General features: G+C 39.5%; 1 protein-coding gene across 1 annotated transcript in view; it reads right to left on the bottom strand.

Annotated features, from left to right (window-relative positions):
* Positions 1-7,887: 7,887 nt before the first annotated feature.
* Positions 7,888-24,273, bottom strand: part of nbas (NBAS subunit of NRZ tethering complex) — a 157,896-nt gene continuing 141,510 nt past the window's right edge. Inside the window, exons 51-53 of the mRNA XM_020642042.3 lie at positions 22,786-22,933; positions 20,966-21,100; positions 7,888-8,961 (exon numbers count right to left, since the gene is read on the bottom strand). Of these exons, the coding sequence (XP_020497698.2) occupies positions 8,686-8,961; positions 20,966-21,100; positions 22,786-22,933 (559 nt within the window). The 3' untranslated portion in view covers positions 7,888-8,685. The remainder of the gene's footprint in view (positions 8,962-20,965; positions 21,101-22,785; positions 22,934-24,273) is intronic.

Genomic DNA, 24,273 nt, shown 5'->3' with positions numbered 1-24,273 from the left:
AGTGAAGCACACCAACACATTTCTTATATAATTTGCTTAGCACTTAACCTTGAATATAACTTTTAATCTCAAAAATTTTCTCAATGAAAAACATCTTCTCTTAATCAGCATTTAGGTTTACTTGCTTGCATACAGTAAATTGATGCGACACAGCAGATACACATCAGCTCCTGACATTGTTGCATGACACATTATTTGCCAATAGGCCGATGTTTGAAAGGGCAAGTATCTGCCAAGACTGATGATCAACCCGATGCATCTTTTGACGTACAGTATCATGTGGTATCTTTGGGAATGTTCTGATCTACACTTGAACTCTTTATTAAGACATAATGAGCCATGCTCCCAATTAAACATGCTGCACAGTGTGAGTGTGCGAGACAATGAGAATAAATATATCCAAACTGTGAGATCAAAAATGACATTTTGAACTTGGAAACAGCAGTTTACAAGACTCTAGCGCTTAAATCCATTTAAGTAATGGCTCCATGAGATAGCTCCTATCTAGGTGTCTTAGAAATTAAGATATTTGAATGTCCTTTCTTTTCATGAGAAACATCTCTCTTTGATATCTCCTTACCAAGAGAAACCTGGGTGGAAAGAGCATAGAGTCTGTCGTGAGCACAGGCATTAAAGAGCAAAGAGAAAATCCAGTGAGGATGCCCATACCTTACAGCTTCTCAGAACAGATTCTAATAAACAGCAAACACATTCAAAACACAGCCCTCCCACTCTCTCGAAACTATCTGTAATCATCCCGCCTACACTCAGGAAGAAAGCAAAGGTGTGTGTGTGTGTGTGTGTGTGTGTGTGTGTGTGTGTGTGTGTGTGAGGGATCAGAGAGATAGAGGAGGTTAGTGTTAGAGGCTGAGTCGAGGTAAAGAAGAGCTCGAACACAGGCGGAAAAAAGAAAACAGTGTCTGGCAAAGCAGGTAATTTGCTTCATTCAGTCGAACATATAGACTTCAATGAACACCTGATTGCAGGAAGGAGATACTGAACACATAAACACAAATGTACAAGGACACATAATTCACACATAGGTACACATAAATGGTGAGGAGACAGAATTGGAATTCTGCACAAAAGTGGCTGTTTTGGACTGAACACACGAATGTGCCTTCAAACACAGGTAGCTCCCCATCACACACACACACACACACACACACACACACACACACACTTCAGATGAAACTTTTACTGCACTTAGTCTGAAGTATTACCCAGATGTTCAACTCCTCTCCATCCATCCATGCCTCACGCTCTCTCCATCCACTCCTTTCCTTTCCTTCTGAATTTGATGTGTTTAAAAAAAGAGACTGCACTCTTATTTTTACAGCCGTGCTGAAGAGCGGAAAAAAAACGTATCTCCTGCTGCTCATATTGATTTGGTAGATCTGCTCGCTCCCTCTTTCCTTCCATCTCTGGCTTTGCTTCAGCTCGGTCCTTAGACAATCACCCATTCCATCCATTCTTCCACCTACACTTTTCAGTCCTAGGTCTCCCACCAGCTCATCCTAAACAAGTGAAAAACCTGCCAGATTGGAAAACATACATTGGACAGTAAGAGTTTGGAAGATGGAAATAAGTGTGTCCCAGTAAAACAGGATCAGGGGTTCAATCGTAGATATCGAATACCACCCATTATTCACTTTTTTGATCCTTAGAAAACAGCTGTTATTGAAATATTTAAGAAGCTATTTTGTCATGTGCAAAGATATTTGTGAGACATTAGTTCCTCATTTTGTCTCTCTTATCCATTATTTCTTGTACAGAAAATAAAATCTTACTTCTACTATTATTCTCATGCAGCAGTAGTCACACAGGCGACACAGCTTCTATTGAATCAATGGGAATAACATAGGATATTGATCTATTATTAAATATTACAATCTATCAGATTCTCTTCCAGAGGAGGGACTCTAATCCCTGTTTCCATTGAGAATCAATTCATTTCATCAGTTTGTCATCAAAATGTCATTCTCTATCTTAGTTGTGCACTGATCGGCCTCATTCTGCCATGACTTTTTAGAAGCAGCTGGCAAAATCTTGATCTTGTTTTAAGGAATCTTAAAAGTCAAATAGAAACTCCGAGTTGGAAATGACATTAAGTAGGTCAAGAGTTTCCAGTGTAGTTACTCATATGAAAGAGACTCTCCATATTGGTCATGTGAGTTGCAAGGAGGGAGTCACAAGATTCTGTAGAAAACTCATATTGTAGGGAGTTTAATAAAACATGTCCTACATTTTGCCTGCAGACTATCTTTTCAAAATCATGTGTTTTGGTTACAAAGATTCTGTAAGATCACTGATCTTTTTAACATGCAAAATCATAAGTCAAAAAGTTTGCCAACATTTGAACCACCACAAGAATCAGCCTTGTGGCCACTGTGCATGTGGGAGTCATCCATGACCCTAAAACAATCCGCATGAGACACGTCGATTAACAGTGTGGGTGTTCTTCGGGCTAATACATGTGTTTTCATATGAATCTCTTTGTCGTTCCTTTTCCGTCATGCCTTTCAGGAGACCCTCAAACCCAATTCTTGTCTAACAGGGATAGTCTCCCACTGTTAGGTAGATATGTGAACAGCCAGGTCATGAGAATTTCATGGAGCAGTCCTCCTGAAATGATCTAGATATTTCAGGAGTGTATATGTGAAAACAGCTTTTTAGAATGTGACAATGAAAGATTCTTGAAATTTCATATAAGTAAAAAAACGTTGCCTTTTTTCACCGCAGTGCTAATGGAGGTTGCAGCCCTGCACCGGTGTCCTTGTTCTCTCCTGCTCTGTTTTGCTGTTTTACTGAAGCACTCCTCTGTGATGGAAATCCTGCATTTCTATCTTCTGCAGAGACGTTCTATTAAACGCTCTCTTTTCTCTCTCTTCAGTGTTTATTGTGTTTGACCTTCAGTCATTTCCCATCCCGCGTGCTTATCTGACCTTCCACCTTATTCTTTTTTTATTTAATACTACAACTCTCTATTTTTAAATATACTCCTACAGTATGTGTGTTAGACGGGTTTTGTCTGAGCTACTATATAGACAGTCACTCTGTGGAGTAAGGTTGGAAGGTAAACACAGGTAAGACCGGATGGATGAAAAATAGAGCTAAAAGAAACAAACATAGCCTTGGTGGGGGAATGATTTCCCAGTATTCAGTCTCTTGACAAGGTTGAAGGCATGTGAGGGATTTCCTGGAATGCAAACACAATTTTTCTACACTCATTCTTTCATTCATTTTCTCTTTTGCATTGAAGACTCCACAGAGGACTCATAGGCACAGGGTAAATGCCTTGTTTCAAGGGGATAACCTCTGTTCAGTAGAGGAGAGAGTTTGTAAGATCCCATCTCATTCAGCTTCCCCCTGGGAGGGGGGCACGAAACTCCCCCCCTTCTCACCTTCTGGATGGATAGCGATGATGGCTCACTGCCTGCAGAGAGCTTTGCCTGACAGAAAGAAAAAGGATGCTGACACTTGACAGGTTGCAACACTGTGTTTACCAAACCCAAGCAGAAGGAGAAGCAGAGCTTTTCAACATTTCCAGGATATTCTTGCAGTCTCTGTTCACACCAGCAAACTAAAAAGAGATAGTGAGACTGTTTTAAACTGAAAAAAGAGACCATTTTTCTCCCATATTAGCTTCTCTACAATGGCTCAAAATCAAGAAAACAATGCGCAGTCCTTCATCTTACCTATGAAGCTCTTAATGATCAAACATCATCATTTTACCTCTTTCAGAACAATACGTTCACAGAATACAGGCCTGCTTGTTTTACTTTTAGCCTCTAAAAGTAGTATGGGAGGTGGAGCCTTCAATTAGCTCTGGAATCATCCACCAGTCAGGGTTGAGGAGGCAGTTCTCCTCTCTGCTTTTAGGCTTTGACTTTCTTTTAGATAAAGTTTATAGTTGGGCATGCTCATTCAACGTGTCTTTGGTTATGGTGCTATAGGCTGCCAGTGGACTTTATGCATTCATGTCCCATTTCTAAATGTTGTATACTATACATAGTTTTTTGTTCTCTTGTCTTGTAGGTTCCTGTGGTTTTTTGTTGCCGACCACAGCATTTGTGGACCTGCTAACTCCTACTATTATTACAGTGTGCTCTTAAGCTTATTTTGATTGATCGCTACACTGGTCTTCATGAACATCTGAACAACATTTCAGTGCCTGTCTTAAATCCTGGATGGATCTGATCTGTACCTTCCTGATGAGCTCACTGGAAGGACTTAAAACATGGCCTTATGGCCCCTAGAGGCTTCCTCTATGATAAATGTAAATATGGGTTGTTGTAAACTCCTTCACAATCATCCTGGGCCTGTTCTTATTTGGACTGTTTCTCATATTGAGAATGTTTAGCGAACAAACAGTTGTTATTTATTTGTTCAGAAGACATATAGTGAACGTATTCTTTCATAGTCGTGTGACTGTGTATCTCACACTCATTATCCTTTAAGATTTGTTATGATCTCGACCAATTTTTTAGAAAAATATTCAACATTTTAAATGCATATTAATCTACTTTCTTTACAATCTTACTCATTCTGTTTGCTTCAAAAGTTCGGTACTGTGTAGGTAGTGTACAGTGGTTTTTTAAAGATTGGTGGGGAATGATTTCCCAGTATTCAGTCAGATTTCTTGACAAGTGGTCTGCAGTGGTTAAGAATGTTTATTAAAAGCTATGAGAGCTGTGAGAGTGGATAAAAAAGCAAAGCAAACAATCGTATGTAAGATGCTTAGAGCTCCATAGAGCTTAGAGGAACTGCTGAGTAGACATATAAAAGGCAATTTAAAAAATATTGATTATAGCTGCAAATGGGAAGCAAACTATCAGCCAGCTGTTTGGTTTAGTAGTTTGAAAAAGAAAAAGAATGAATACAGAGTGTAATCACAACAATCCATGTTTGAAAGTGACTCTTTATTCTCTAAATCTTGTATCCCTGCCGAAATACGATCGTGAGAGGACCATGGGTATTTTAGGTGTGAGGATTTTAAGCAACACTCATAAGAGTGGTCCCAGGGGTTTATGGGGTCAACTCTTCTAATCCAGACGGGTCAAATCACTGTGCCAAAAAATAGTCCAGTGCTAATCCACTTGCTCTTCATTTTCCTCCCTATTCTTCTGTTTCTCTCTTTCAGTTCATCAACATATGAAGCCTCTTTTGTATGAATGATCCATCAGCATGCATTCTCTTTCTCCAGCGACTTCTACATGTTTCAATCTTTTTATTCATTATTTCATAAATCAATGAATGTGTTATTAATTGCCCTCAACATGAATGTATTTTATCTCACATGTTGAATAGTTTTGGATGTATGTTAGCCTGTCGCAGTACCTCATGCTTGAACATTGACTGGGATGTACCACTTTGTTGCAGTATTAAAAGCCAAAGGTCTGGGCCTGCTGGTGTTGAGGATTTTAGGGTTTAGATTGATGATGAGGCTTCATGTAATCTTATTAGCTAAGCACAGAGAGTTGATTTCATGCTAGCCGGGACTCAAAATGGACTCCTGCTGTGGCTTAAGGGTATGAGCAAACCCGGGTCGATTACTATCTGAGGCCAATTTAATTCATTTTGCAGGGTTGAGAGAACACGTCTAACTCAAGGGAATGAGCATCAATGTATTTTCTTAAGACTGCAAGGCCCAGCCATTTTTTAAGCTATCAGCTTCTGACAGTAGCTTAGAATAGCACTAAATGGTCGAGCCATGATTGAGGGAGTGGAAGGCTGTGAAATTGACCCATTAATCTCTACAGGATTATTTCCTCTTGTGGGATAATTTTGACACTTCTTTAACAGAGTCAGACCTGAAGAAGCAGTCCTGATTTTTGTCTGTAGCCGTATTTTTTCTTGCAAAACAGAGACAGCAAAAGCATTGACTCATTTTCCGCTTCCCCTCCACAGGTAGGAAGATTCATTACTCTCGTGTTTGATATATAGACCACCCATCCACCCATCCACCCACGACATCCCAATCTTTCATACACAGGCCTGTAACACAGCAATATTGCTGTCAGGGTAAATACCTCAAAGCCCTATTCCTTTATTTAATTTCTGCCCTGACACAAGCTACTCTACTCATGCAGCTGTTTTAAATGTTGCCTGACAAAATGAATTACTGTCGCATATAATACTTTATTGAATTTTTTTTATACTCTCATTTTAGCTAGGGCTTAAGAGTATTGGAAGTGACAACAGAGCTGGGCAGGCAACAAACATATAGGAGATCTAAAAAACTTTTTTAAAAAATGAAATGAAATTCTATTTGGTCTTTAGATGCTCTGGAACTAGACTTTGTAAGAAAGCCTTACTGAAATTATAATGTCGTTTGTTCAGTAAATTAAGGGATTAATTACAGCATGAAGGTTAACAAGCATTTATGTAAACATAATCAGCCTATTACAGCCTTAACAGATTTAAATGGGGTTCACAGGTGCCACAATAAGGTAGCCATCAAGAGCTTTAACAGCTTTGACAAGCTTAATCTAAACGTTTTATCTTAAACACAATACAGAAATAACAGCAGTATTTATTTAAAACCAATAAAGTCTTGGTTTCAAATATAAAAGGCCTTGAAATGTTTTTTTTTAGTTTTTCAGCTCCAAGTGGTGTAGTCCTTCATGAATGCACCATTCTCTGTTAAAGCTGGAACTATTTTGGTTACTTCACATGATTTTCTGAAGGGTTTCAAGCGGGCTTATGCCTGGCTCACACTGCAGGATAATCGGGCCGATTAGAGCTCCGATTCTTCCTTCCCGACAATCGCAGGGTCGCTCCCGACTCAAGGCTGCTCGGACCCGATTATCTGCTCAGATTATTTTGTAGTGTGAGTAGTACAAAGATCCAATCTTAACATCCCCGATCTGCCCGGTGATCGTCGGGGACGCCCCAATTTATTTCAAAAATGTTTAATATTTAGAATTTAAAATCTTGATGTTTACGTCATGAAAGGGTCCGGCAGAAGTTGTGTGTGACTACAATATAATCATGAGACTGTAGTCATGACGACAAGCGGCAAGACGCAACCCGGTGTCTTTTTTTTTTTTTTTACTTTTCTGTACAGACCATCAGGGCAGCACTTTTCTGAAACTTGTAACGCTATATCTACAATTGTGTCAACTTTTCTATATCCTACAACAAGTTCCACTTCCTTCTCTTTCACCAACCGTGGTACTTTGTTTTTTTCAAATGAAACTTTATTTACAATTGTCAACACTCTGTCCCGATTTCACTCGCACAGTGTGAGCCAGGCAAGTTGGAAAATGGTGGTGTTACATCCATTGCTGCTCAAAAGATTTGATCCAAGCCCAACCCTACCTTCCTAAGTAGTTTTTCAGTTAGAAGTGAATATTGTCAATACACATTTTTGTCAATATTAATTAATGTTACACAGAAATTTGAAATATTTTACAACAGCTTTAACCATGCCTCTTAAAAAAACAAGTAGGCTATAACTTTAAAAAAAACTTTAAATAATTAACATTTTACCATAAAAAAAACCCTGAATGTGATTCATTCAGACTGTTTTGTCAAAGATATTTGAAAAAGATTTTAAATGAATTTGGTGATAAAAGCAAAAGCAGATGTTTGATTTGTGCATGCTAAGCACTTAAAGCTTTTAGGGGTGAGAAATAAATCCTGCTGCATGTTTGGGTCAGAGGGCTATAATTATCTTGGAACAATGTTAAATATTATTGTAATTATAAGGACAATGTTTTTAAGTCCCTCGTTCTGAACTGGAACAAAAATATTTTTTTTTAGGTTTATAAAAAATAAAATTGAAACACTGAAATGTTAATGAGACTGTTTAAAAAAAAAAAAATCTTCACATTCCAAAGATCCACAGCAGTCAGTTGAAAGATTGCACAAACAGACTTTAACACATTTCCATTATTCTTTATTTATATCAGATTTGTAAGCTTGGACCAAATTCAATTTGTACTTCATAAAGTGACACAAACAATGTAGACATCCTCACTGTGTGCATAAAAACACACACAGACATAGCTCTACATTATATCACCTGGGATTTGGAACTCGTATACAGTACCTGTGCATGCACACACACACACCAAGACACAGTGTGGGGCAGCTGCGGGGCTAATTTGTTTAGAAGGAATTAATTAGACATTATTAGGGGGAAAACAATGGAGCAGAGGCAGGGTGTTTAACGGTGGGACATCAAAGAGGCAAACCTGTCATGGAACAATAGGCTAATATACACCCACTGCTTCCCGGCAATTACTCGATCACACAATAGCACACAAATAAACGCAAGCAGCAATTCCGATCAGACTGAATATTCCTTCATGACTGAGAGATGGCAGAGCTTGTGTTTGTGTGTTCACGTGTGTGTTCATGCGTGTGTTCATGTGTGTGTGTGTGTTTGAAATTGAGCAGATGTTTCAGTATTAAAGGTATCCGCTCTTGTACCTTCAAGGCAGACACTGCAGCTGCTGTTGATGTTTATGAACCCGAAACTCAATTAAGGGACAAAATGTGGAGTTACGGCTTGATATTTTTCCTGTTCTCGCCTCATGCTAATTTCTTCAGATCTCAATCCAATCTAATTCCATTCCACTCTTGACGCCTCACCACCTTCCTTCCCTAAATCTGCTTTATCACCGCCGACAGTGGCCGCAGTCCAATCCGCCTCCCCGTCATTTCTCCCATCATTCCTCACAGCCACTTCTTAAGCACGGCCAAAGCGGAGTTGAAGGTGAATTGGGCCTGGTGGGTTCCTCGGTGAGCCAGCAGCAGGGAGCCCGCCTCAGGCCCGTGGCCGGCAGCCAGCAGCTCTGTGGCGGCTTTCTCAACATCCCAGCCTCCCTCCTGCTGGTGGGACAGCATGTGGGAGCTGAGCAGGGGGTACAGGGTGGAGGAGACGCAGCCCACCAGGAGCCCAGCATCCAGGAGCAACGAGAGGAGCTCAGCATCGCAGGAGGAGGCCGTCTCCTGGAGGAAGAAAGAGAAGGGAGAAAAATAATTAAAACATGTGTGGTGATAGAAAAAGTCAGACAAGTATTTAATCATTGTTTATTTTTCCCTCGTTAACTTTAAGCCTGAAGTAACAGACAGAATTTGGTAAAGTTGCAACCTTTGTCTCTGCCTGGTAACCAACTATCATCAACTTTTATGTTGTCCTGCTTGACTCTAACTACTGCAATTATTTTCATCATTATTATAGTTGCTACTGCTAAAATTGCATATATTGCTGCTAGTATAACTGCCATTATAAGTACAAGTCAGTAAATTTGATTATTTTTGTTGCCGTGAACGTCGCCACACAAAACCAATCGCCCTTCGGGGACAAATAAATAAAGTTGAAGTTAAAGCCATGTTCATCTGTGGGTCAGATTCTATAGGAAAATATATTAATTAATATGTATATAATTGTCCACGTGAGCTACAGGCTTTGATTCTACGCATGAAAACAGTCAATGTGAAAACCATTGAAGAGTTGAATGCAATCTGCTGTAATGCAATCTCTGAACCCACTGGCAGTCGTCTAACTCTAACAGCATTCTACTAATTATAATGTCTATAAATAGATATTTGCATACAAGTGCAGCCAAAACTCCTCTAATTAATTAGACTGCACTCCACTCCTCAATTAGTAGTCAGAATGTAAACAAAGGACACACACAGAAAAGGAAGTCGTGGGCAGAAGTCCTTTAACTCTAACTGCTTACTACAACAGAAGGCCCCAAAAGCTGGCCACCGCCCACAGAGGCTAAATGGCCTTCAGACGATCTCTGTTCATCTACGTATCATCTTTCTATCTGGAATCCTCTCTATCTCCTTTTTTGTCTGCCCGTTCAGTTTTTGGCAGATGACTGTACCATAATTAGTCTGGTTCTGCTCGAGGTTTCTGCCCGTTAAAAATGAGTTTTCCGTCGCCACTGCTGCCATTATTTGCTCGTTGTAGATCCATGTTTGGTCTCTTTAAATAATATTTTTAAAAGTACAGTCTAGGAAGGCTTACAAGAAATATTTGCGATGATTTTGTGCTACATAAATGAAAGAAATATTTGACAGATTTTTAACACTCCCTGACTGATAAAACGAGGGTGATAGGTTTGAAAATTTACCAGAGATTTTGTGGCTACAGCAGCAGTATCTGGACTAAACTCAGTGATGCCAATGTTACACGCTTGAAGAAACTTGATGAGGTCAAATCCTGCATTGACTCTGCGACTGACCACCATTCCCATTTCATCCGCTTCACTCACGCACACACACTAAAACAAAAAAACACACACACTTTTCCTCTCCCCCTGCAGCTCTTTGCAGCTTTGACAGGAACATTCTCAGTTGCACAAACACATGTTCACACGCCGCCTCTTTTACGTAATATTTTAATCCAATCTTCCACCACTTTACATCAAAAATAATTGCATGCAAATTCAAACAGCTTAATGCTGTTGGGGGCTGCAGTGAGTGGTTCACAGTTCATGGAGAAGCTGGGCTGAGTGCTGGAGTTGAAAAGGCCGTATCTCTGTGTGACTCAGCCCATCTCCTCTGCATCCTCTCACCTGTTTGCTGCGTCTATTATTATAAAGCTTGCACTCATACACGCAATACGTGCACGTAAGCAGGCACAACAGCCAGTCGCTGTCAGGGTATTTCTGGAGCTGAGGCGGATCAATTATGAATGTGGAGCCCATGTCTTCTATTCTGTAGTAGAGGAGGGGAGCAGATACGGATGGATTTCTCTCGAACACTAAAAATCTTTCATCTTTGTGCTGGGCTCGCTCCAATTTTCACTTCCTTGAAGGACAATTCATCCTTAAAACCTTAAACCTCAAGGGTTGATGGATATTTGTGAACCTGAACATCTCACATAAAAGTTGGGAGATGTTCAATTGTGGTAATCAACGGTGACACTGTCCTTTATGGGATTTCTTTTTTCGATAAAGTAAGTTCTACCTTGCTGTAATGTGAACAAATCAAAAAGAGAATGTCATCACTGTGTCCCAAGAATCTGGTTTTCTCCACATTTACCATTTAAATACAATAAACGTTCATGCTTGCTTTGGCAGCAATGGGAGACAGATTTGACATATAGCAGTATTCAAGATATAGTATGTCATGCATGTCTAATAATTCAATTTATCCTTCCTATTGAGAGATGGGGTCAGGTGAATCATGACAAGCCAAAAGGAGGGGAAGAGGGCCAGAGAGAGAAAGACAAACTTAAGCTTTAGACAGCGGTAATGGAGGAGGTCATGTGGTTAATATGAAAATAAGGGATAGAAAGACCAGAGAGAAAGGAAGAGATAGGAGAGAATATATGATGGAGGAAGATGGAGAGAGCGAGACTGAAGGGGAGAGAAGAAAGACAGCCAGGCACCGAAAGCATCAGATACATACATTTTTAAGTGAAAGTGCACGGAGAACCAAGGAGAGGCACTTCAAAATAACTCAACACTCTACCTTCAGAATTTGGGTTTGTAGCTTCAACAAAGGCTCAGAACAAATGTGCTAAATGGGATTTCTACAGCTGCATAAGCATTGACCATGAGTCAGTACCATCAGTTAGGATAACATTGCACTCTGTGTGTTGTGTTTTCTGACATCGACAAACAAAGTGACAGTACGAATCAAGCCACAAGAGGCAAGAAACCCAAAGGTAACATGATGCTGATGGGCATGTCATACATTTGCAGGTATTTGATCAGAAAACTAGAGGTTAGACATTCTACTTGCATGTGGCTCCAGAAAACAACTACAAAGGATATCTAAACTCATAACAACTTTGTCATGAAGGGGACATGAATGTCTGTACAAATCTCAGTGCAGTCCATCAATAGTTGTTGAGGTGTTTCATTCTGAATCAAAGTGTTAAACACAGCCATTAGGGTGCCTTTAGCCAAGCTGCTGTCACGGCTAAGATCTTATCTCAAAAAATGTTTTTTTCTTACGTTTTCTTTCCTGTTTTAACATTTTTAAACATTACTCTTCAGCTCTTACAGTCTGAACAATTTAATGTGGCTTGATTTGACTTGAATGCATGCTAATTACCTCTATCACCTCCTGCAGTGATTGGCTGTAAAAAAAAAAAACTAAAAAAAAAAAACATAATTTGGAACCACTGGTCTGATAGCTCAACCAGGTGGCATCTGAGAATTATAAGAATTGTTTGATTTATTTCTCTGATGAAAATATATTACTGAATCGACCATCAGGAAGGTGAAACGCAGGTGTTAGTGCTGTGGGTGCTCCAGATATCACACCTACAGGGTGCTGCAAATGCAACATGTATACATTTTCACATCCAGTGAGTTTGAGCTACATAAGATCGTTGATATTTGGAAGAACAAGGATTGAATTTTAGAGTATCAGATATATGTACATGTTAGAAAACAGACAGAAATTCCAACTTACAAAATGTATACAGTAAATACAAATATTTTCTTTCCAGGTCCATTATTTGAAAAAAGACAGGACTACTCCTCTGACACACTTGCATGCACACCTCCCAGGCTATTACTGTGGGACGGTGTCGAGAGAGACAGCAGATTTGAGTCTTGGAGTCGGTCGGATTGACAGTCGGGCTGAAAATAGATGTGAAGGAGCAGCAGAGAGACAGAGGGATGGAGGGGAATCTTGATATCAGAGCGGTGCAGATAACTTTATGTCCTTTTCACAACTCCAACAGCTCTGTCATTTTTAAGGTGATGCTGTCCATCAAGAGCTCCCACCTACTTTAAATCTGCAGATTTTGGTGGCTGGTAAAGTTTTAAATGAAAAAGTAATCATTACCATCCAATAGTGCCTGAAATATAAAAATCTTCTCACCCTTACTTTTCAATGTTGACCAAAGTCACACTTGCAGAATCACTTAGAAGTTTTACTGTTATAATTTGCTGTACTTACATTACTTTACTTTATCAAGTCAAATACAACCAGTTTTAGTTTGGCCAGAATGCGCTCCACAGCAGCATTAAAATGTGTGCTCGCAGATATACAGTACACATGCATATTCCATACAATTTAGGATATAAATCCAATTATCTGGATTGCTACAATGTTTAAAGCTACAATTGAATTAATAGTGATAGCACTGTGGATTAGTCTCTTGACCTTCTGCACATTTTAATAACTACAGTCAGGCGGCAATTCTTAGAAATTATGTTAGAGATTTTAACCTTTACTATTATAACACATAACACTTCCTGGAAGTATGGCAGGGAAAGATGATAATTCATAATTTTCATTATGGTTAATTTCTGCTGATTTTCCTGCTCGATTTTATAATATACAGTATCCGGTGTACAGTAAATGGTACAAAGCATAGTGTGTTTACCGAAAAGGAAACAAAATGAAGTGGACATTTTGGGAAACATTTTCAGCTTTCTTGCAGAGATTCAGACAGAGCGATAAATAGCACTTTCATATCCTACACTAGAAATGCAGCTACAGGCAGGAGACAATTCGCCTATTTTGGCAGACAGACAACATTAGCCATTTCCCCCTGCTTCTGGTCTTTATGCTATGCTAAGCTAAAGCTACTCTAAATATAATTTGGAGATAAGAGACATTCAATACTGATATTCTTGTATGAATGTGGGGAAGAAAGCAAACAAAAATAACTATTCTTTTTTGTTCAAAAGTTTGTTCAAAAGTTGTATTTGTATGTGTTGAGGTTTTAGAGTGATACAATCATGACTGGTCCTACATAAACCGCGGAGAAGAGAATTGCAAATTTTAAATGCATTTTTTCTGTATTCAATATCACAGATTAAATATGACATCTGCAGTTGAACTGCCCCACAATCCCAGCATTCGACTGTTACCATGACGCCTGTGCACCATCTCACTAGTCGACTCAAACAAGCTAACAATCCTCTCACATACTGTTCTATCTATACTGCCTCCTTTCTCTTCTAATGCTCCCTTAAGTCCTCATTTTTAAGGCTGAAAACATTTATTTACAGTCATTATGAGCATTAAGGACACATCTTTGCAAAACGTAAATCAAAAACAAATCTGAAAGTAAAGAAAACAGCCATATCTTTCTTTTCTTTGTTAAAGGCAAATAGCATAGAAAACATGAATTCCAGTCCTACTGTGTAAGAATGTGTGAGTGTGTGTGCCTGTGTCGGGTTAAAAGCCTGTCCAAATCTTCTCTTTAGGTTCAAACAGCACTTTGTCTGCCTCATTCAGTGAAGCAAAAACAAAAGGCCTCCTCTGTCTGTCTAGTGTGTGTTTGTGTGTTTGTGTTGGCAGCTGGCATGCGCCTTGAGTGAATGAACAAACACTCAGCATGACAAGAGAACTGACACATCAAACTCCAACAATAAGATGTCCAACCCCCCTCTCGCTCTTGTTATCACCTTCTCATTTCTTGCTGTCTCACCCTGTGAAAGACAGCCAAGGTTGTCTTTCCCTGCTTGTTTTCACTGGACACTAAATGTTTCCTGATTAGTCTGGTCAATTTTTCACACCTCTGTTTGCAAGTCTTGCTACACATGTCTCTCATTTCCTGTATGCGTCTTCCTCCGCCCTCTCTCCCTCCCTGAGCTAAACCGGGCTGAGAGCTTAATTGGAATTACCGTACACGTACAATGCCTAATACATAATGCATGGCCCGGCCTTCTTTTATCATTTAAATCATAAAGCTCCTTTGGAATGCCAGACAACACACAACTATCTGCTTCCCTACTTCTCTCATCCTACTTCTCTCCTTCCCTCAGGCTCTGCTTCCCATCCCTCCATCCTAGCTGTCCCTAGGCTTTGGCGGTGCATCAAGCCGAGTGTGCACACACACATACACACACACAGACACACACACACACACACACAGAGCTCCAAACAGTCTTTGCTTACAGCGCGACATGATTGAAAGTGACAGAAGAAGAGGCTGTGAAGCCAAGAAATAAAAATAAAATAAAAATAAAATGTGGGTTGTGACGCACATGAGAAAACACAGGCACACAAACACACACATACAGTGATCAGGGATCAACCCACTGAGCTGCCAACATACACAGCTAGATTAACAGGTCCAATATGGACAAAAGGCTGTAAACAAGCCCACTTAAACAAGCAATTAGACACATAATCACTCTATCAAATTCTCTGACACACACAAACGCTCTCACACACACACACACACACACACACACACACACACCTCTAATTTAACTCGGCTGCAGATGGACAAGGTGTTTGAGGCTTTAGAGAGGCCATGGGGCAGTTTTGCCTTATTCTTGTTATGTTTGGTTATTAAGATTAAAGTAGATTGTGGTGGTGGACGGGGTCCAGGATGGGGAATTAGCTTGACTTTTGGCTGTTTCAAATTTAGCTAGGGCGTATAGATATTATGGTTACAGTTGATTACTCATATGCCACATGCAAACAGTTTTCAAACAACGACTGAAGACGCTTGCAGAGTCATAAAAGATCATAATCTGGTTGCATTACTTAACCTCGTCAGTGGACATGATTATTTAGCTTCTGGCAAAGTCTTTCCTGATTTCGCCAACATCTGGCATAATAGCACTGTGTGTTTTGTGAGATTATTTGTGGGCGCCAAATTACAACAAACTGGAATTTTACATAATGTTGCTGTAAGTGTAAAGAAAGGTTAAAATGTGTACTCGTCTTTAAAATGAGCTGCTTTTATTAGCAGTATTTTAGGGCCAAACATTACTTAGTCAATATAGGCTGCCGCTGAATTGTATTTAACCTCTGTGTGGGCACTTCATGCTAGTGAAGTTTTAGCTAACACTAGCAGTAGTGGGAGTGGGGGACTTAATCAACATGATTATATCAATGATTTCTCACCCTTAAAAGACTTTTTCTTCTGTCTCAAGTCAAGCTATGTGCTTTAAATGCTTAAGTATTTATGTGAGCTAATCAGGAAAACAGTTACTGAAGAACAAAGTCAGCAGTCTGATCTAACATTTATCCTCATCATATGCACATTACTCGTTCTAACATCTTCTAAACCGCTATGTAACAACAACGCTGCTCCTTTTTTTGTTCTACATGCAACATCAACAGGTTAGGATGCTTTCTTCTGCATAGAACATGTAGCTTTAGCCTCAGGCTATTAGCACAACATCAAGCATGTAACCTTCAAGTGCACATTTAATATTCCTTTTACAGGGTTTTCATTTTACAACAGCTAGAAGCAAGAAAAAAAAGCAGATGCAGTATTTCAAGAAATTCATTGAAGCAATGTTAGCTTAGTAAGCTAGCTAGCCCACAGCTAACCATAAAATCTGCTGTCATAGACAAGAAAAATACAAATCACAGCCATAAATGAGGAGTCTGCTTTTATTGACTTACTTCTGAAATAAAGCAAGTGTTGTTTTTAAAATGACAGATATTATTTTCGCAGGTAAATCTGCTTTTTTTTCACCAATATAAAAATCTATTCAATGCAAGAACTGAATGTCTGAAAGGCTTTTCTAACAGTAACTACAGCGGGTGTGGCTTAAAAACAGTAGATTGATTACAATTAAATTTAAATGAGGAAGCTATAGAGTTTGAGATTCAGAGATAAAAAGAAGTTTCAAGGGCCAAGGTCTACTAGAAGAATTTGTGGCGGCAAAATCTGGTGTGTACTGTAGCTTGCTGTCTTTGTGTGCCATGTGTTGAAGTGCTGTATGTTACACTGACAACTCATTCATATTAGGAGAACAGCCCTTATCTCTGTCTACCATTAGTCAGGCTGTTGTTAACCCCTGGCTCCCTGTTCCCCTCGGCTCCTGCATGGTCCATACATCTTCACTAGGAGGGGCAGAGCAGAGAGAAGCAAGTAGCGGAAAAGAAAGTAAGGAAGAAATGGAAGGAGAGATTTTAAGGATAGGGAAGCTATTGTGGGATTGGGGAGCAAAGAAGATAATAATAATAGCCTACATTTGATGTGAGATGTGAAAAGAAATAAAAGCCTGAACACCTGCACTGAAATTGCCTGCATCATTAAGAACAATACAACTGTTCATTCACAGTACTTCTTCTTTGTCTTCTCTTCAACTCATATTCTGTACTCCCACTCCTTTCTTTATTTCATCCCTCAGTTTGTTTCACTACGACCACAGTGGTCTCCTCCACGGCGAGGCGAGCAAAGTTAAAACATATCTCAAACTGCAGCCAAACAAATTACTTTTTCTCAATTACTTCATGTGTCAAGTGGTTTCCTATAACACCATTCTAATTAAAAAAGTAATCTTAAGAATTAATCTTTTTTTCTTCTTTTGTGATCTCAGGGGTATCTCGTTTTATAGGGGGAGGGGGGGGGAACAGTGTTGTTACTGGGAAAACAATGTGCAACCTAATCTGTGACAACACACCAGGAAACAAACACAACTGCATGAAGATAAGGCCTGTCAATCATTAAGAGTGGCATGTCTTTTTCATGTAGTTAATCAACAGAACTGTGCTCTGCATGAGCTGATAAATATTATGCATTGTGTTTGAGATCAACGTTAGGTTAGTTAATTAAGACATGAAAAGGTGAACATTAAAATGAAGGGGGAAACTTCAGATTGTATTTTTCCCCAGGATGTTGAAGTTAAAAAAGAGACAAAGGGCAAACAATCATTTAAAAGTTAAAGCTCCTGTGAGAATCTATCAATTTGTTTTTCTTTTTGCTGGTTTTGGCCAGGACATTTCAGTACTTCAGTAGTTCATTTCATGCCAGTTTGGTTAGTGTTTTTTCTTTTAACAAAATATCATCGTGCTTCCTTTATCACTCATCAAGAATCTTTGACATGTTAAATGTAAAAAAAGAAGAAGGTTCAGGTCCATACTGGGACTTGAACTGATGACCCTCTGGTTCCCAACCTAAGTCCTTAAACTGAATAACTAACTGAAGATCTGATAAAAGAACCTAAAGGCAGAGTCAGTAGCTTTTATCTTAAAAAACAAAACAATAAATCAATACAAAAGTAATGCTGCTCAATCATCACATTATGGGCTGCCAAACATGTGTGGTGATGACTGTGTCTACAGAGACCCAGTCCTCAGCCAGTATTTACATGTTTTGGTTGACTCAGGACGTTTCTGGGTAGGGAGCTGATGTACTTGCCTAAGCCAATGGCAGAGCGCTGGTGAGTTTAAGGTTGAACGTTTAATTCCCGAATGGGGAATATGACGGACGTCGACGCAGTGGCAAAGAAGAGAATATATAATACTTTTCAGACTCAAAATCTTGTACGAAATATAATAACTTAGTTTGGAAAGCAATTTTCAAAAACATGTTTACAAAGTGCTGTACATGCAAAAAAAGAGAGCAAAGCAATAGAAAGTGACAGGTAGGAATAAATTACAGCAGGGACAATTTCACAAGTGAACATATAAACAATACCATGAATAAATCAAACTGAGTAAAAAAATGAATAACAACTGAAACAAAACAAAGACAGAAGCATTGGATTTTCAAGTTTTTTCAAGGATTGATTTAAAGATGAGGAAACAACTTTAAACACCAGATCTCCCCAGGCTTGGGCTCCAACAGCACAACACAGACCCCAATAGATTCAAGAAGTGACTTTGGACAGAATAATACAACTGTGCCGTGGATCTTAGGCATATCTTTGGTCATAAGAAGAGAGCATATCAAGGTGGCAAAAAATGCCTAAAATAAATCTAGCAAAGTTTTTTTTAATAAATTGATTAAAAAAGAAACGTGTAGACATTATAAAGAGGCTAAAATTAGTGAAGTAGAGTATATGCGGCATTTTCTATGAGCTCTGAGGGAACAGAAAGCCTATAGGGAGAGACATCTGCACTGTAGTCACGGTGTGATGAGATAAACGAGTTAAAAAAAAGGGAAAAATCTTCTCCAGATCAGTAAATGATGTTATGATGGAGATATTATGGTGTGAAAAACATTTTATATTTGGAGTCTACTTAAGTGTAGGCATATTCATTTGCAGGTATGCATGAAAAAAAGCACATTTCAAAAATAAAAGAGGAGAAAAGTGGAGATGTGAAAATATATAAATGTGGGCACATAAGCCTGATACTGCAGAGGTTCAGCAGGTTATGCAGGGGTTCAGTTCAGCCCAGGAGGAGGCTGATTCTCTTATGTTTTTACCTTGTTATTAATTCAGTTTGTATTTTTATTTCTCTTCATCTTATAGATTGGGGTCCTCAAGATTTTTCTTTTTTTTTTTTTTTAAATACAATTTGATTTTCATTAACTCATCCTTATCAGAAACACTGAACTCAAAAACAAAGAAAATCTAGACACAAACCTGATATGAATAATCTTAGACAAAGCCAGATGCACACACACACGCATAAAAAGAGAATAGACACACACACAGACACACACTCATATGCATTATCAGATGTAAGACGATTGCTCTCTGTCATTGCCGATGTTATCTTCAGATGATCACTGTTCTATGCTGCTCTGAACATGCCCTCCTGTTCGTTCAGAGGTGAGATTATTCCTCAAAGCAGCATGACACACTAGCCGTCTTACTCCATTTATACACCCTCCCCCTTCGTTCTCTCCCTGATTTATCTTTACTCCATATCCATCCCTTCTTCACCCAGACTGTACACCCTGCTCTGTCCTTTTTTACCTCTGTCTTTGTCTGTCTAACTTTACATTTTTATACATTTGTTCTGCCTTTTTTTCACCACTCCCCATCCTATTTATCTAGCTCAACACACATCCCCCCCACCTCTCCATTTGATTCCCTCCTCCTGCATCTAAATCACACATCTCTTTTCTTACCCCCTTTACCTCCCTGCCTCCCTCAGCCAGGCTCTCTGTTCTCTGTGGGACATAAGGACCGTATTGCTCAGGTGTACAGATATAGGAGCTTGAATGTTTCATTTAATGGGGGCTCTGTCGCTTAATAGAGAGGCTTTCTCTTATCTGATCTGGGAACAAAGAGAAGGTCTGCTGGGTCTGAGAGGCCCTACTTTGTGACTACTGCTTATCTGATGGGAAAACAGCGGAGAGCGGCCCACACAGTCCAAAACTATTACTCTCTTATCTGACTGTGGCTTTCCAAAAAACGGAGGACAGTTAGGAAGTGCATGCACATTGGCTTGTTTGACTGTTTAGATTCTTCTAGAGAACTACATTATCTTACTCTTGTGAAGAAGGTTTTTATTTACATTTGGACAAGACTTACATATCTGAACCCATCTTGATTTCTCAAACTACACTTTCACGAGACAAGACAAAAGTCCAATGATACAGCTAGCAAAGTCACTATTTGAGTGCAGATTTTTTACTTTCTTCATGAAAACCTCAGAAGAATTCAACCGAGAGGAGATCAGCAGTTCAAACAAAATGTGGTTAGCCGACATGAGATGCTCACTCCCAGGCTAGCGCTGAGTACCGAAGGGTAACTGACAGTATCTATAATAATGGGGGAGTGACAGAGACATTCAAGATAGCTTTCATTGGATGCCAAAGATAATAATCAAAAATCTGAGTGATTCATTTTATGCAAATCAGCATTAATTAAGCTGAGAGAATCTCAATTATTTTCAGGGAACGGCAAACTTTAAAATATTGTAGAGACTGCCAAAAATGACTCTTTCACTTTTAGGCTGAAACTTACATTTATGTGGCAATAATGGAAATACAAAACTGAAGAGACAAACTACTAGAAACAACTATTCATATATTATAAGATGTTGATTAACAGACAAATAAAAATATAATGGCTCTTATTATATATAGTTTTGAAATCACTTGATCAACTGAATATTACTCAATAAAATAACAAGTTCATTATCTGAGCTATTTATCAACAAATGTGTATGTACATCACTTATCACTGAAAACAATTTGTTGGCTAAAAGCAAAGAATGAACATACCCATGAATTCTGTGAAGTGGTGTCATGCAATTTGAAGTTTTAAAGAACAATTCTAATAAAATAATTCCCTCGTTCTAGCTGAAGCCTTTCAGTGGATTGGACTTGATCTGATTTAAAAATAAAGACTATGCAGACTGTCACAATGAGACTTACTGCGTTCATGCTGGTGATCTGATCCAGAGTCAGCTGCAGCAGTTGCTCATCACCGCTCTCTGTCATCAGTTTGAGTGCAGGCTGCTGGAGGCTCGGCTGGCTTTGGAGCAGCAGGGTGGATATGTGTCTGATACACTGGAGAGGAAGAGGGAGAGGAAAAGACAGGGGTTGATGAATGGATAGATATGTGGGAGAAAAAAAATGGAATAAAATCGGAGTAAGGTAATCAGAAGACAGGGAAAAAATGAGCAAGAGAACAAAGGGGGAGTGCAGAAGACAGAGGGGAGAGAGTAGGCGAGGAACACTGAAGGTTAATCGATGTGCATATACTGTACAGACATGCAGGAACATAATACTTTTTAAAAGGTCTACACATAAACACACACACATACAAATACACACAGTCCTTTTGCAGTCCTCTCCGGTAATATATGGATATCACAATTCAATCTGACTCCCCCATGCTCTGGCGGTTTCATTCCAGCAGATTCAAATTAAAGCTGTTCAGAACAGTAAAAGGCCTCCTTCTACACCTCCCACCATCTTCCCACACTAATATTAGACAGCCAGGCAGACACTATGCTATTCACGCTGAATAGCATTAGCTTTAAACTAATACACAGTCAGCTGGCGCTAGACATACAGAAAGGCATTAGGCTTACCACAACCATGTTGCTCAGCAGGGCGTGAATAGCATTAGGAGCCTTCAGATATCAAAGTGCGGCTAGCGCCTACAGTGCATTGCAGAAGGCATTGAGCTGATGCTAACATGTTGCTTCGTGTTACAGCCTTAATAGCTTAAGGCTCCTGTACAGTGTGAATAAATAACACTGCAGTGAGGTTACACTGAATACAAAACAAGCTACCTCTTTTATTTTTATATAGCTGGTGATAGCAGAGGAATATAAAATAGTGTTGAAGCCAGATTTTACTTTGGTTCAAACATATACATTTTACAGTCTTCCCCGTATTGCATGCCGGACGGGGTATTCAGATCTGTTGCAATACCACATTGTAAAGATACTCTGAATTTGTGAAAACATGGACAGCAAAACAGCTCCCCCGAAAGTGAAGCCAGAGTATTTGGCGCTCTAGTTCTGACTGACTGAAGTGTAGGTCATTGGCTTCGCCTACTCCCTACTCCCCTTTGAACAGATGTCAAATACATTTTTCTCAAACATGATTTCTTTCAAACTTAGCTCGCATCATGCTAACTATTATCAAGTGTTTTTTTTTCTTTGACGTTTGGTTTTCATTATTTATTGGATTCTAAAAAGAGCGGATGTGACAGCATGTTTGACAGATCTGTAAAACATTCTTTACGGACTTAACAGAGCAGACAAGGAACTGGGAGAGGAACCGTAAGAAAATACTTACACAAGAGTCATTTAACTTTCCATAACCTTAAGTCCCATTTTCAAACAAATACAACAATCTGTTCTGTTGTGGGTCATACAAAAAAAACTGAAGGATGTGTGCCATTTTATCAGCAGGTTAAATCTGTGTTTTGGTTCTGTCATCTCATATTTGTCACGGGCGGGAGAAATTTGGACTTCAGTTCTGTATAGCAGGATGGAGACGTGTCATCCATATTTATATACAGTCAATGGTTCAGCCCTGTATTTTATAAGCGGTTTATGCTGACACTTCTAAAATGAAAACAAAATTGGCTACCTGACCACCAGTTAAACTTCAGTTTGACCACAGCATAAGCATAGACATATTTTAAAAATATTGTTTTGGGTATCAACTTGACCTACTTCAAATCACAGCAAAGAAAAAGTACAAAACAGGCAGTTATTGTGTTTTCAGTGGTTTACCTGCACAGGGAGCTTGTGTTTGGTGTTATAGAGGGATCGCACCATGCAGACAACCTGCTGACCCAGGTCTAATTTGACCTCCGGCCCCTGGCAGCAGGTCAGCAAGGCTGAGGTCAGCAGCACCCAGGGGTTAAGCTCTGACTCTGCCCTGGAGAGAGAGAGAGAGAGCAAGACGGATGTGTGAATATGAATAAAAGCATGTTTTTGTGTGTAATCCTCTGCTGAGCTTCACCTGCTTTAACAGTTATTGTGCTTAGGACAATATAAGTTGTCAGGAAGGTACAATAGAACAACATTACAACACTGATAACTCATGGGATGATACTCATGAGTTTTTAAGAATACATTTCCATCATGAATAGTATAAATGCAACCACCAAATCCGAGTAATACCATCCCTACAGTAGAGAGCAGTCAGAAATATCAAGAGGTTTGCAGATGATCAATAGTTCTGACTTTGACTAGAGCAGTAAGTGAGGAGGAAAGATGTTTGACCACAATACTCCTGCAGTAAATATTAAACACCTACGTTGTCTCGGTCTCTGTAAACACCAAGGGACGGCTGCCACTGACAGACATCTCTTTGTTGACATGCTCCTTTATGAGGTCTGCAAGACCCTGTGTGCTAATGCCTCCAGGGTGTACGATTAGCATCCACCAAGGCCTGCAAATGCCAGCAAAGGTACAGCAACACGACCTTCATGGATCTTTATTAACATATATAAAAAAGATGGGAACCCAGAACGACTCATTATCTGTTAATTAGATCTTGGCTGACGGACGGGCCCTGTTTAAATCATTAATTTCATTAGTTTTTTATAATTAGCATGGCAAGAGTCAGTGCTATACAAGAGGCTCCCAAAGTGCTAATGCTCGTGGTAATGGTGGATGAAGTTGTTAGTGCAAAGCTAAGGTCTCATTATATCTGTGCAAAGCTCATGAAGGGAATCAAACCATATTTTCTAGCCTTAGTGTAGCGATACACATCCATCTGATGTATTGAGGGGAGAACAGAAGTTAGCAAACACACTTTCAGACATGCAGAACAGCAAGTGAGCTTTGCAATTAACAAGACAAGCAGCTTATTAAATAATGAACAGGCAGACTAGGAAAAGGAGGAGATGTGCGGAGGGTACCTGATCAAACATGTTTTCTTTGTTTCATTTAAATGATTAAAGGTGTATGCAGATTTATAGTTTTGTTCATCTGCGAAAGCAAAAGCCTGCGAGAAATAAAAACAGGACAGCAAAGACGTCAGGAGACAGCAGGGCCCCTGTGTGTGCCTGTCAGTAGAAAAGGCAGCTCTCCTTCCAGCTACCCGGGAGTCTTGTCCGGACAAGCTGCTTCACCTTCCCATGATGCATAAATGGAGGCAAAAAGAGCCCACTTGTGCTGCTGGCACGGTGCTGCTCCTTTTTTGTTCTTTTACCAGGGGAGGCTGAAGGGTGTCAGTGCTCTCGCCAAAGCTGTCACAGGGTGCAGTGCGAG

The sequence above is a fragment of the Labrus bergylta genome, chromosome 15, assembly GCF_963930695.1.
Source record: "Labrus bergylta chromosome 15, fLabBer1.1, whole genome shotgun sequence".
In the NCBI taxonomy this organism is placed as follows: Eukaryota; Metazoa; Chordata; class Actinopteri; order Labriformes; family Labridae; genus Labrus; species Labrus bergylta.
Note: the sequence above shows the minus strand (reverse complement) of the source record. Positions and strands in the feature narration are given on the sequence as shown.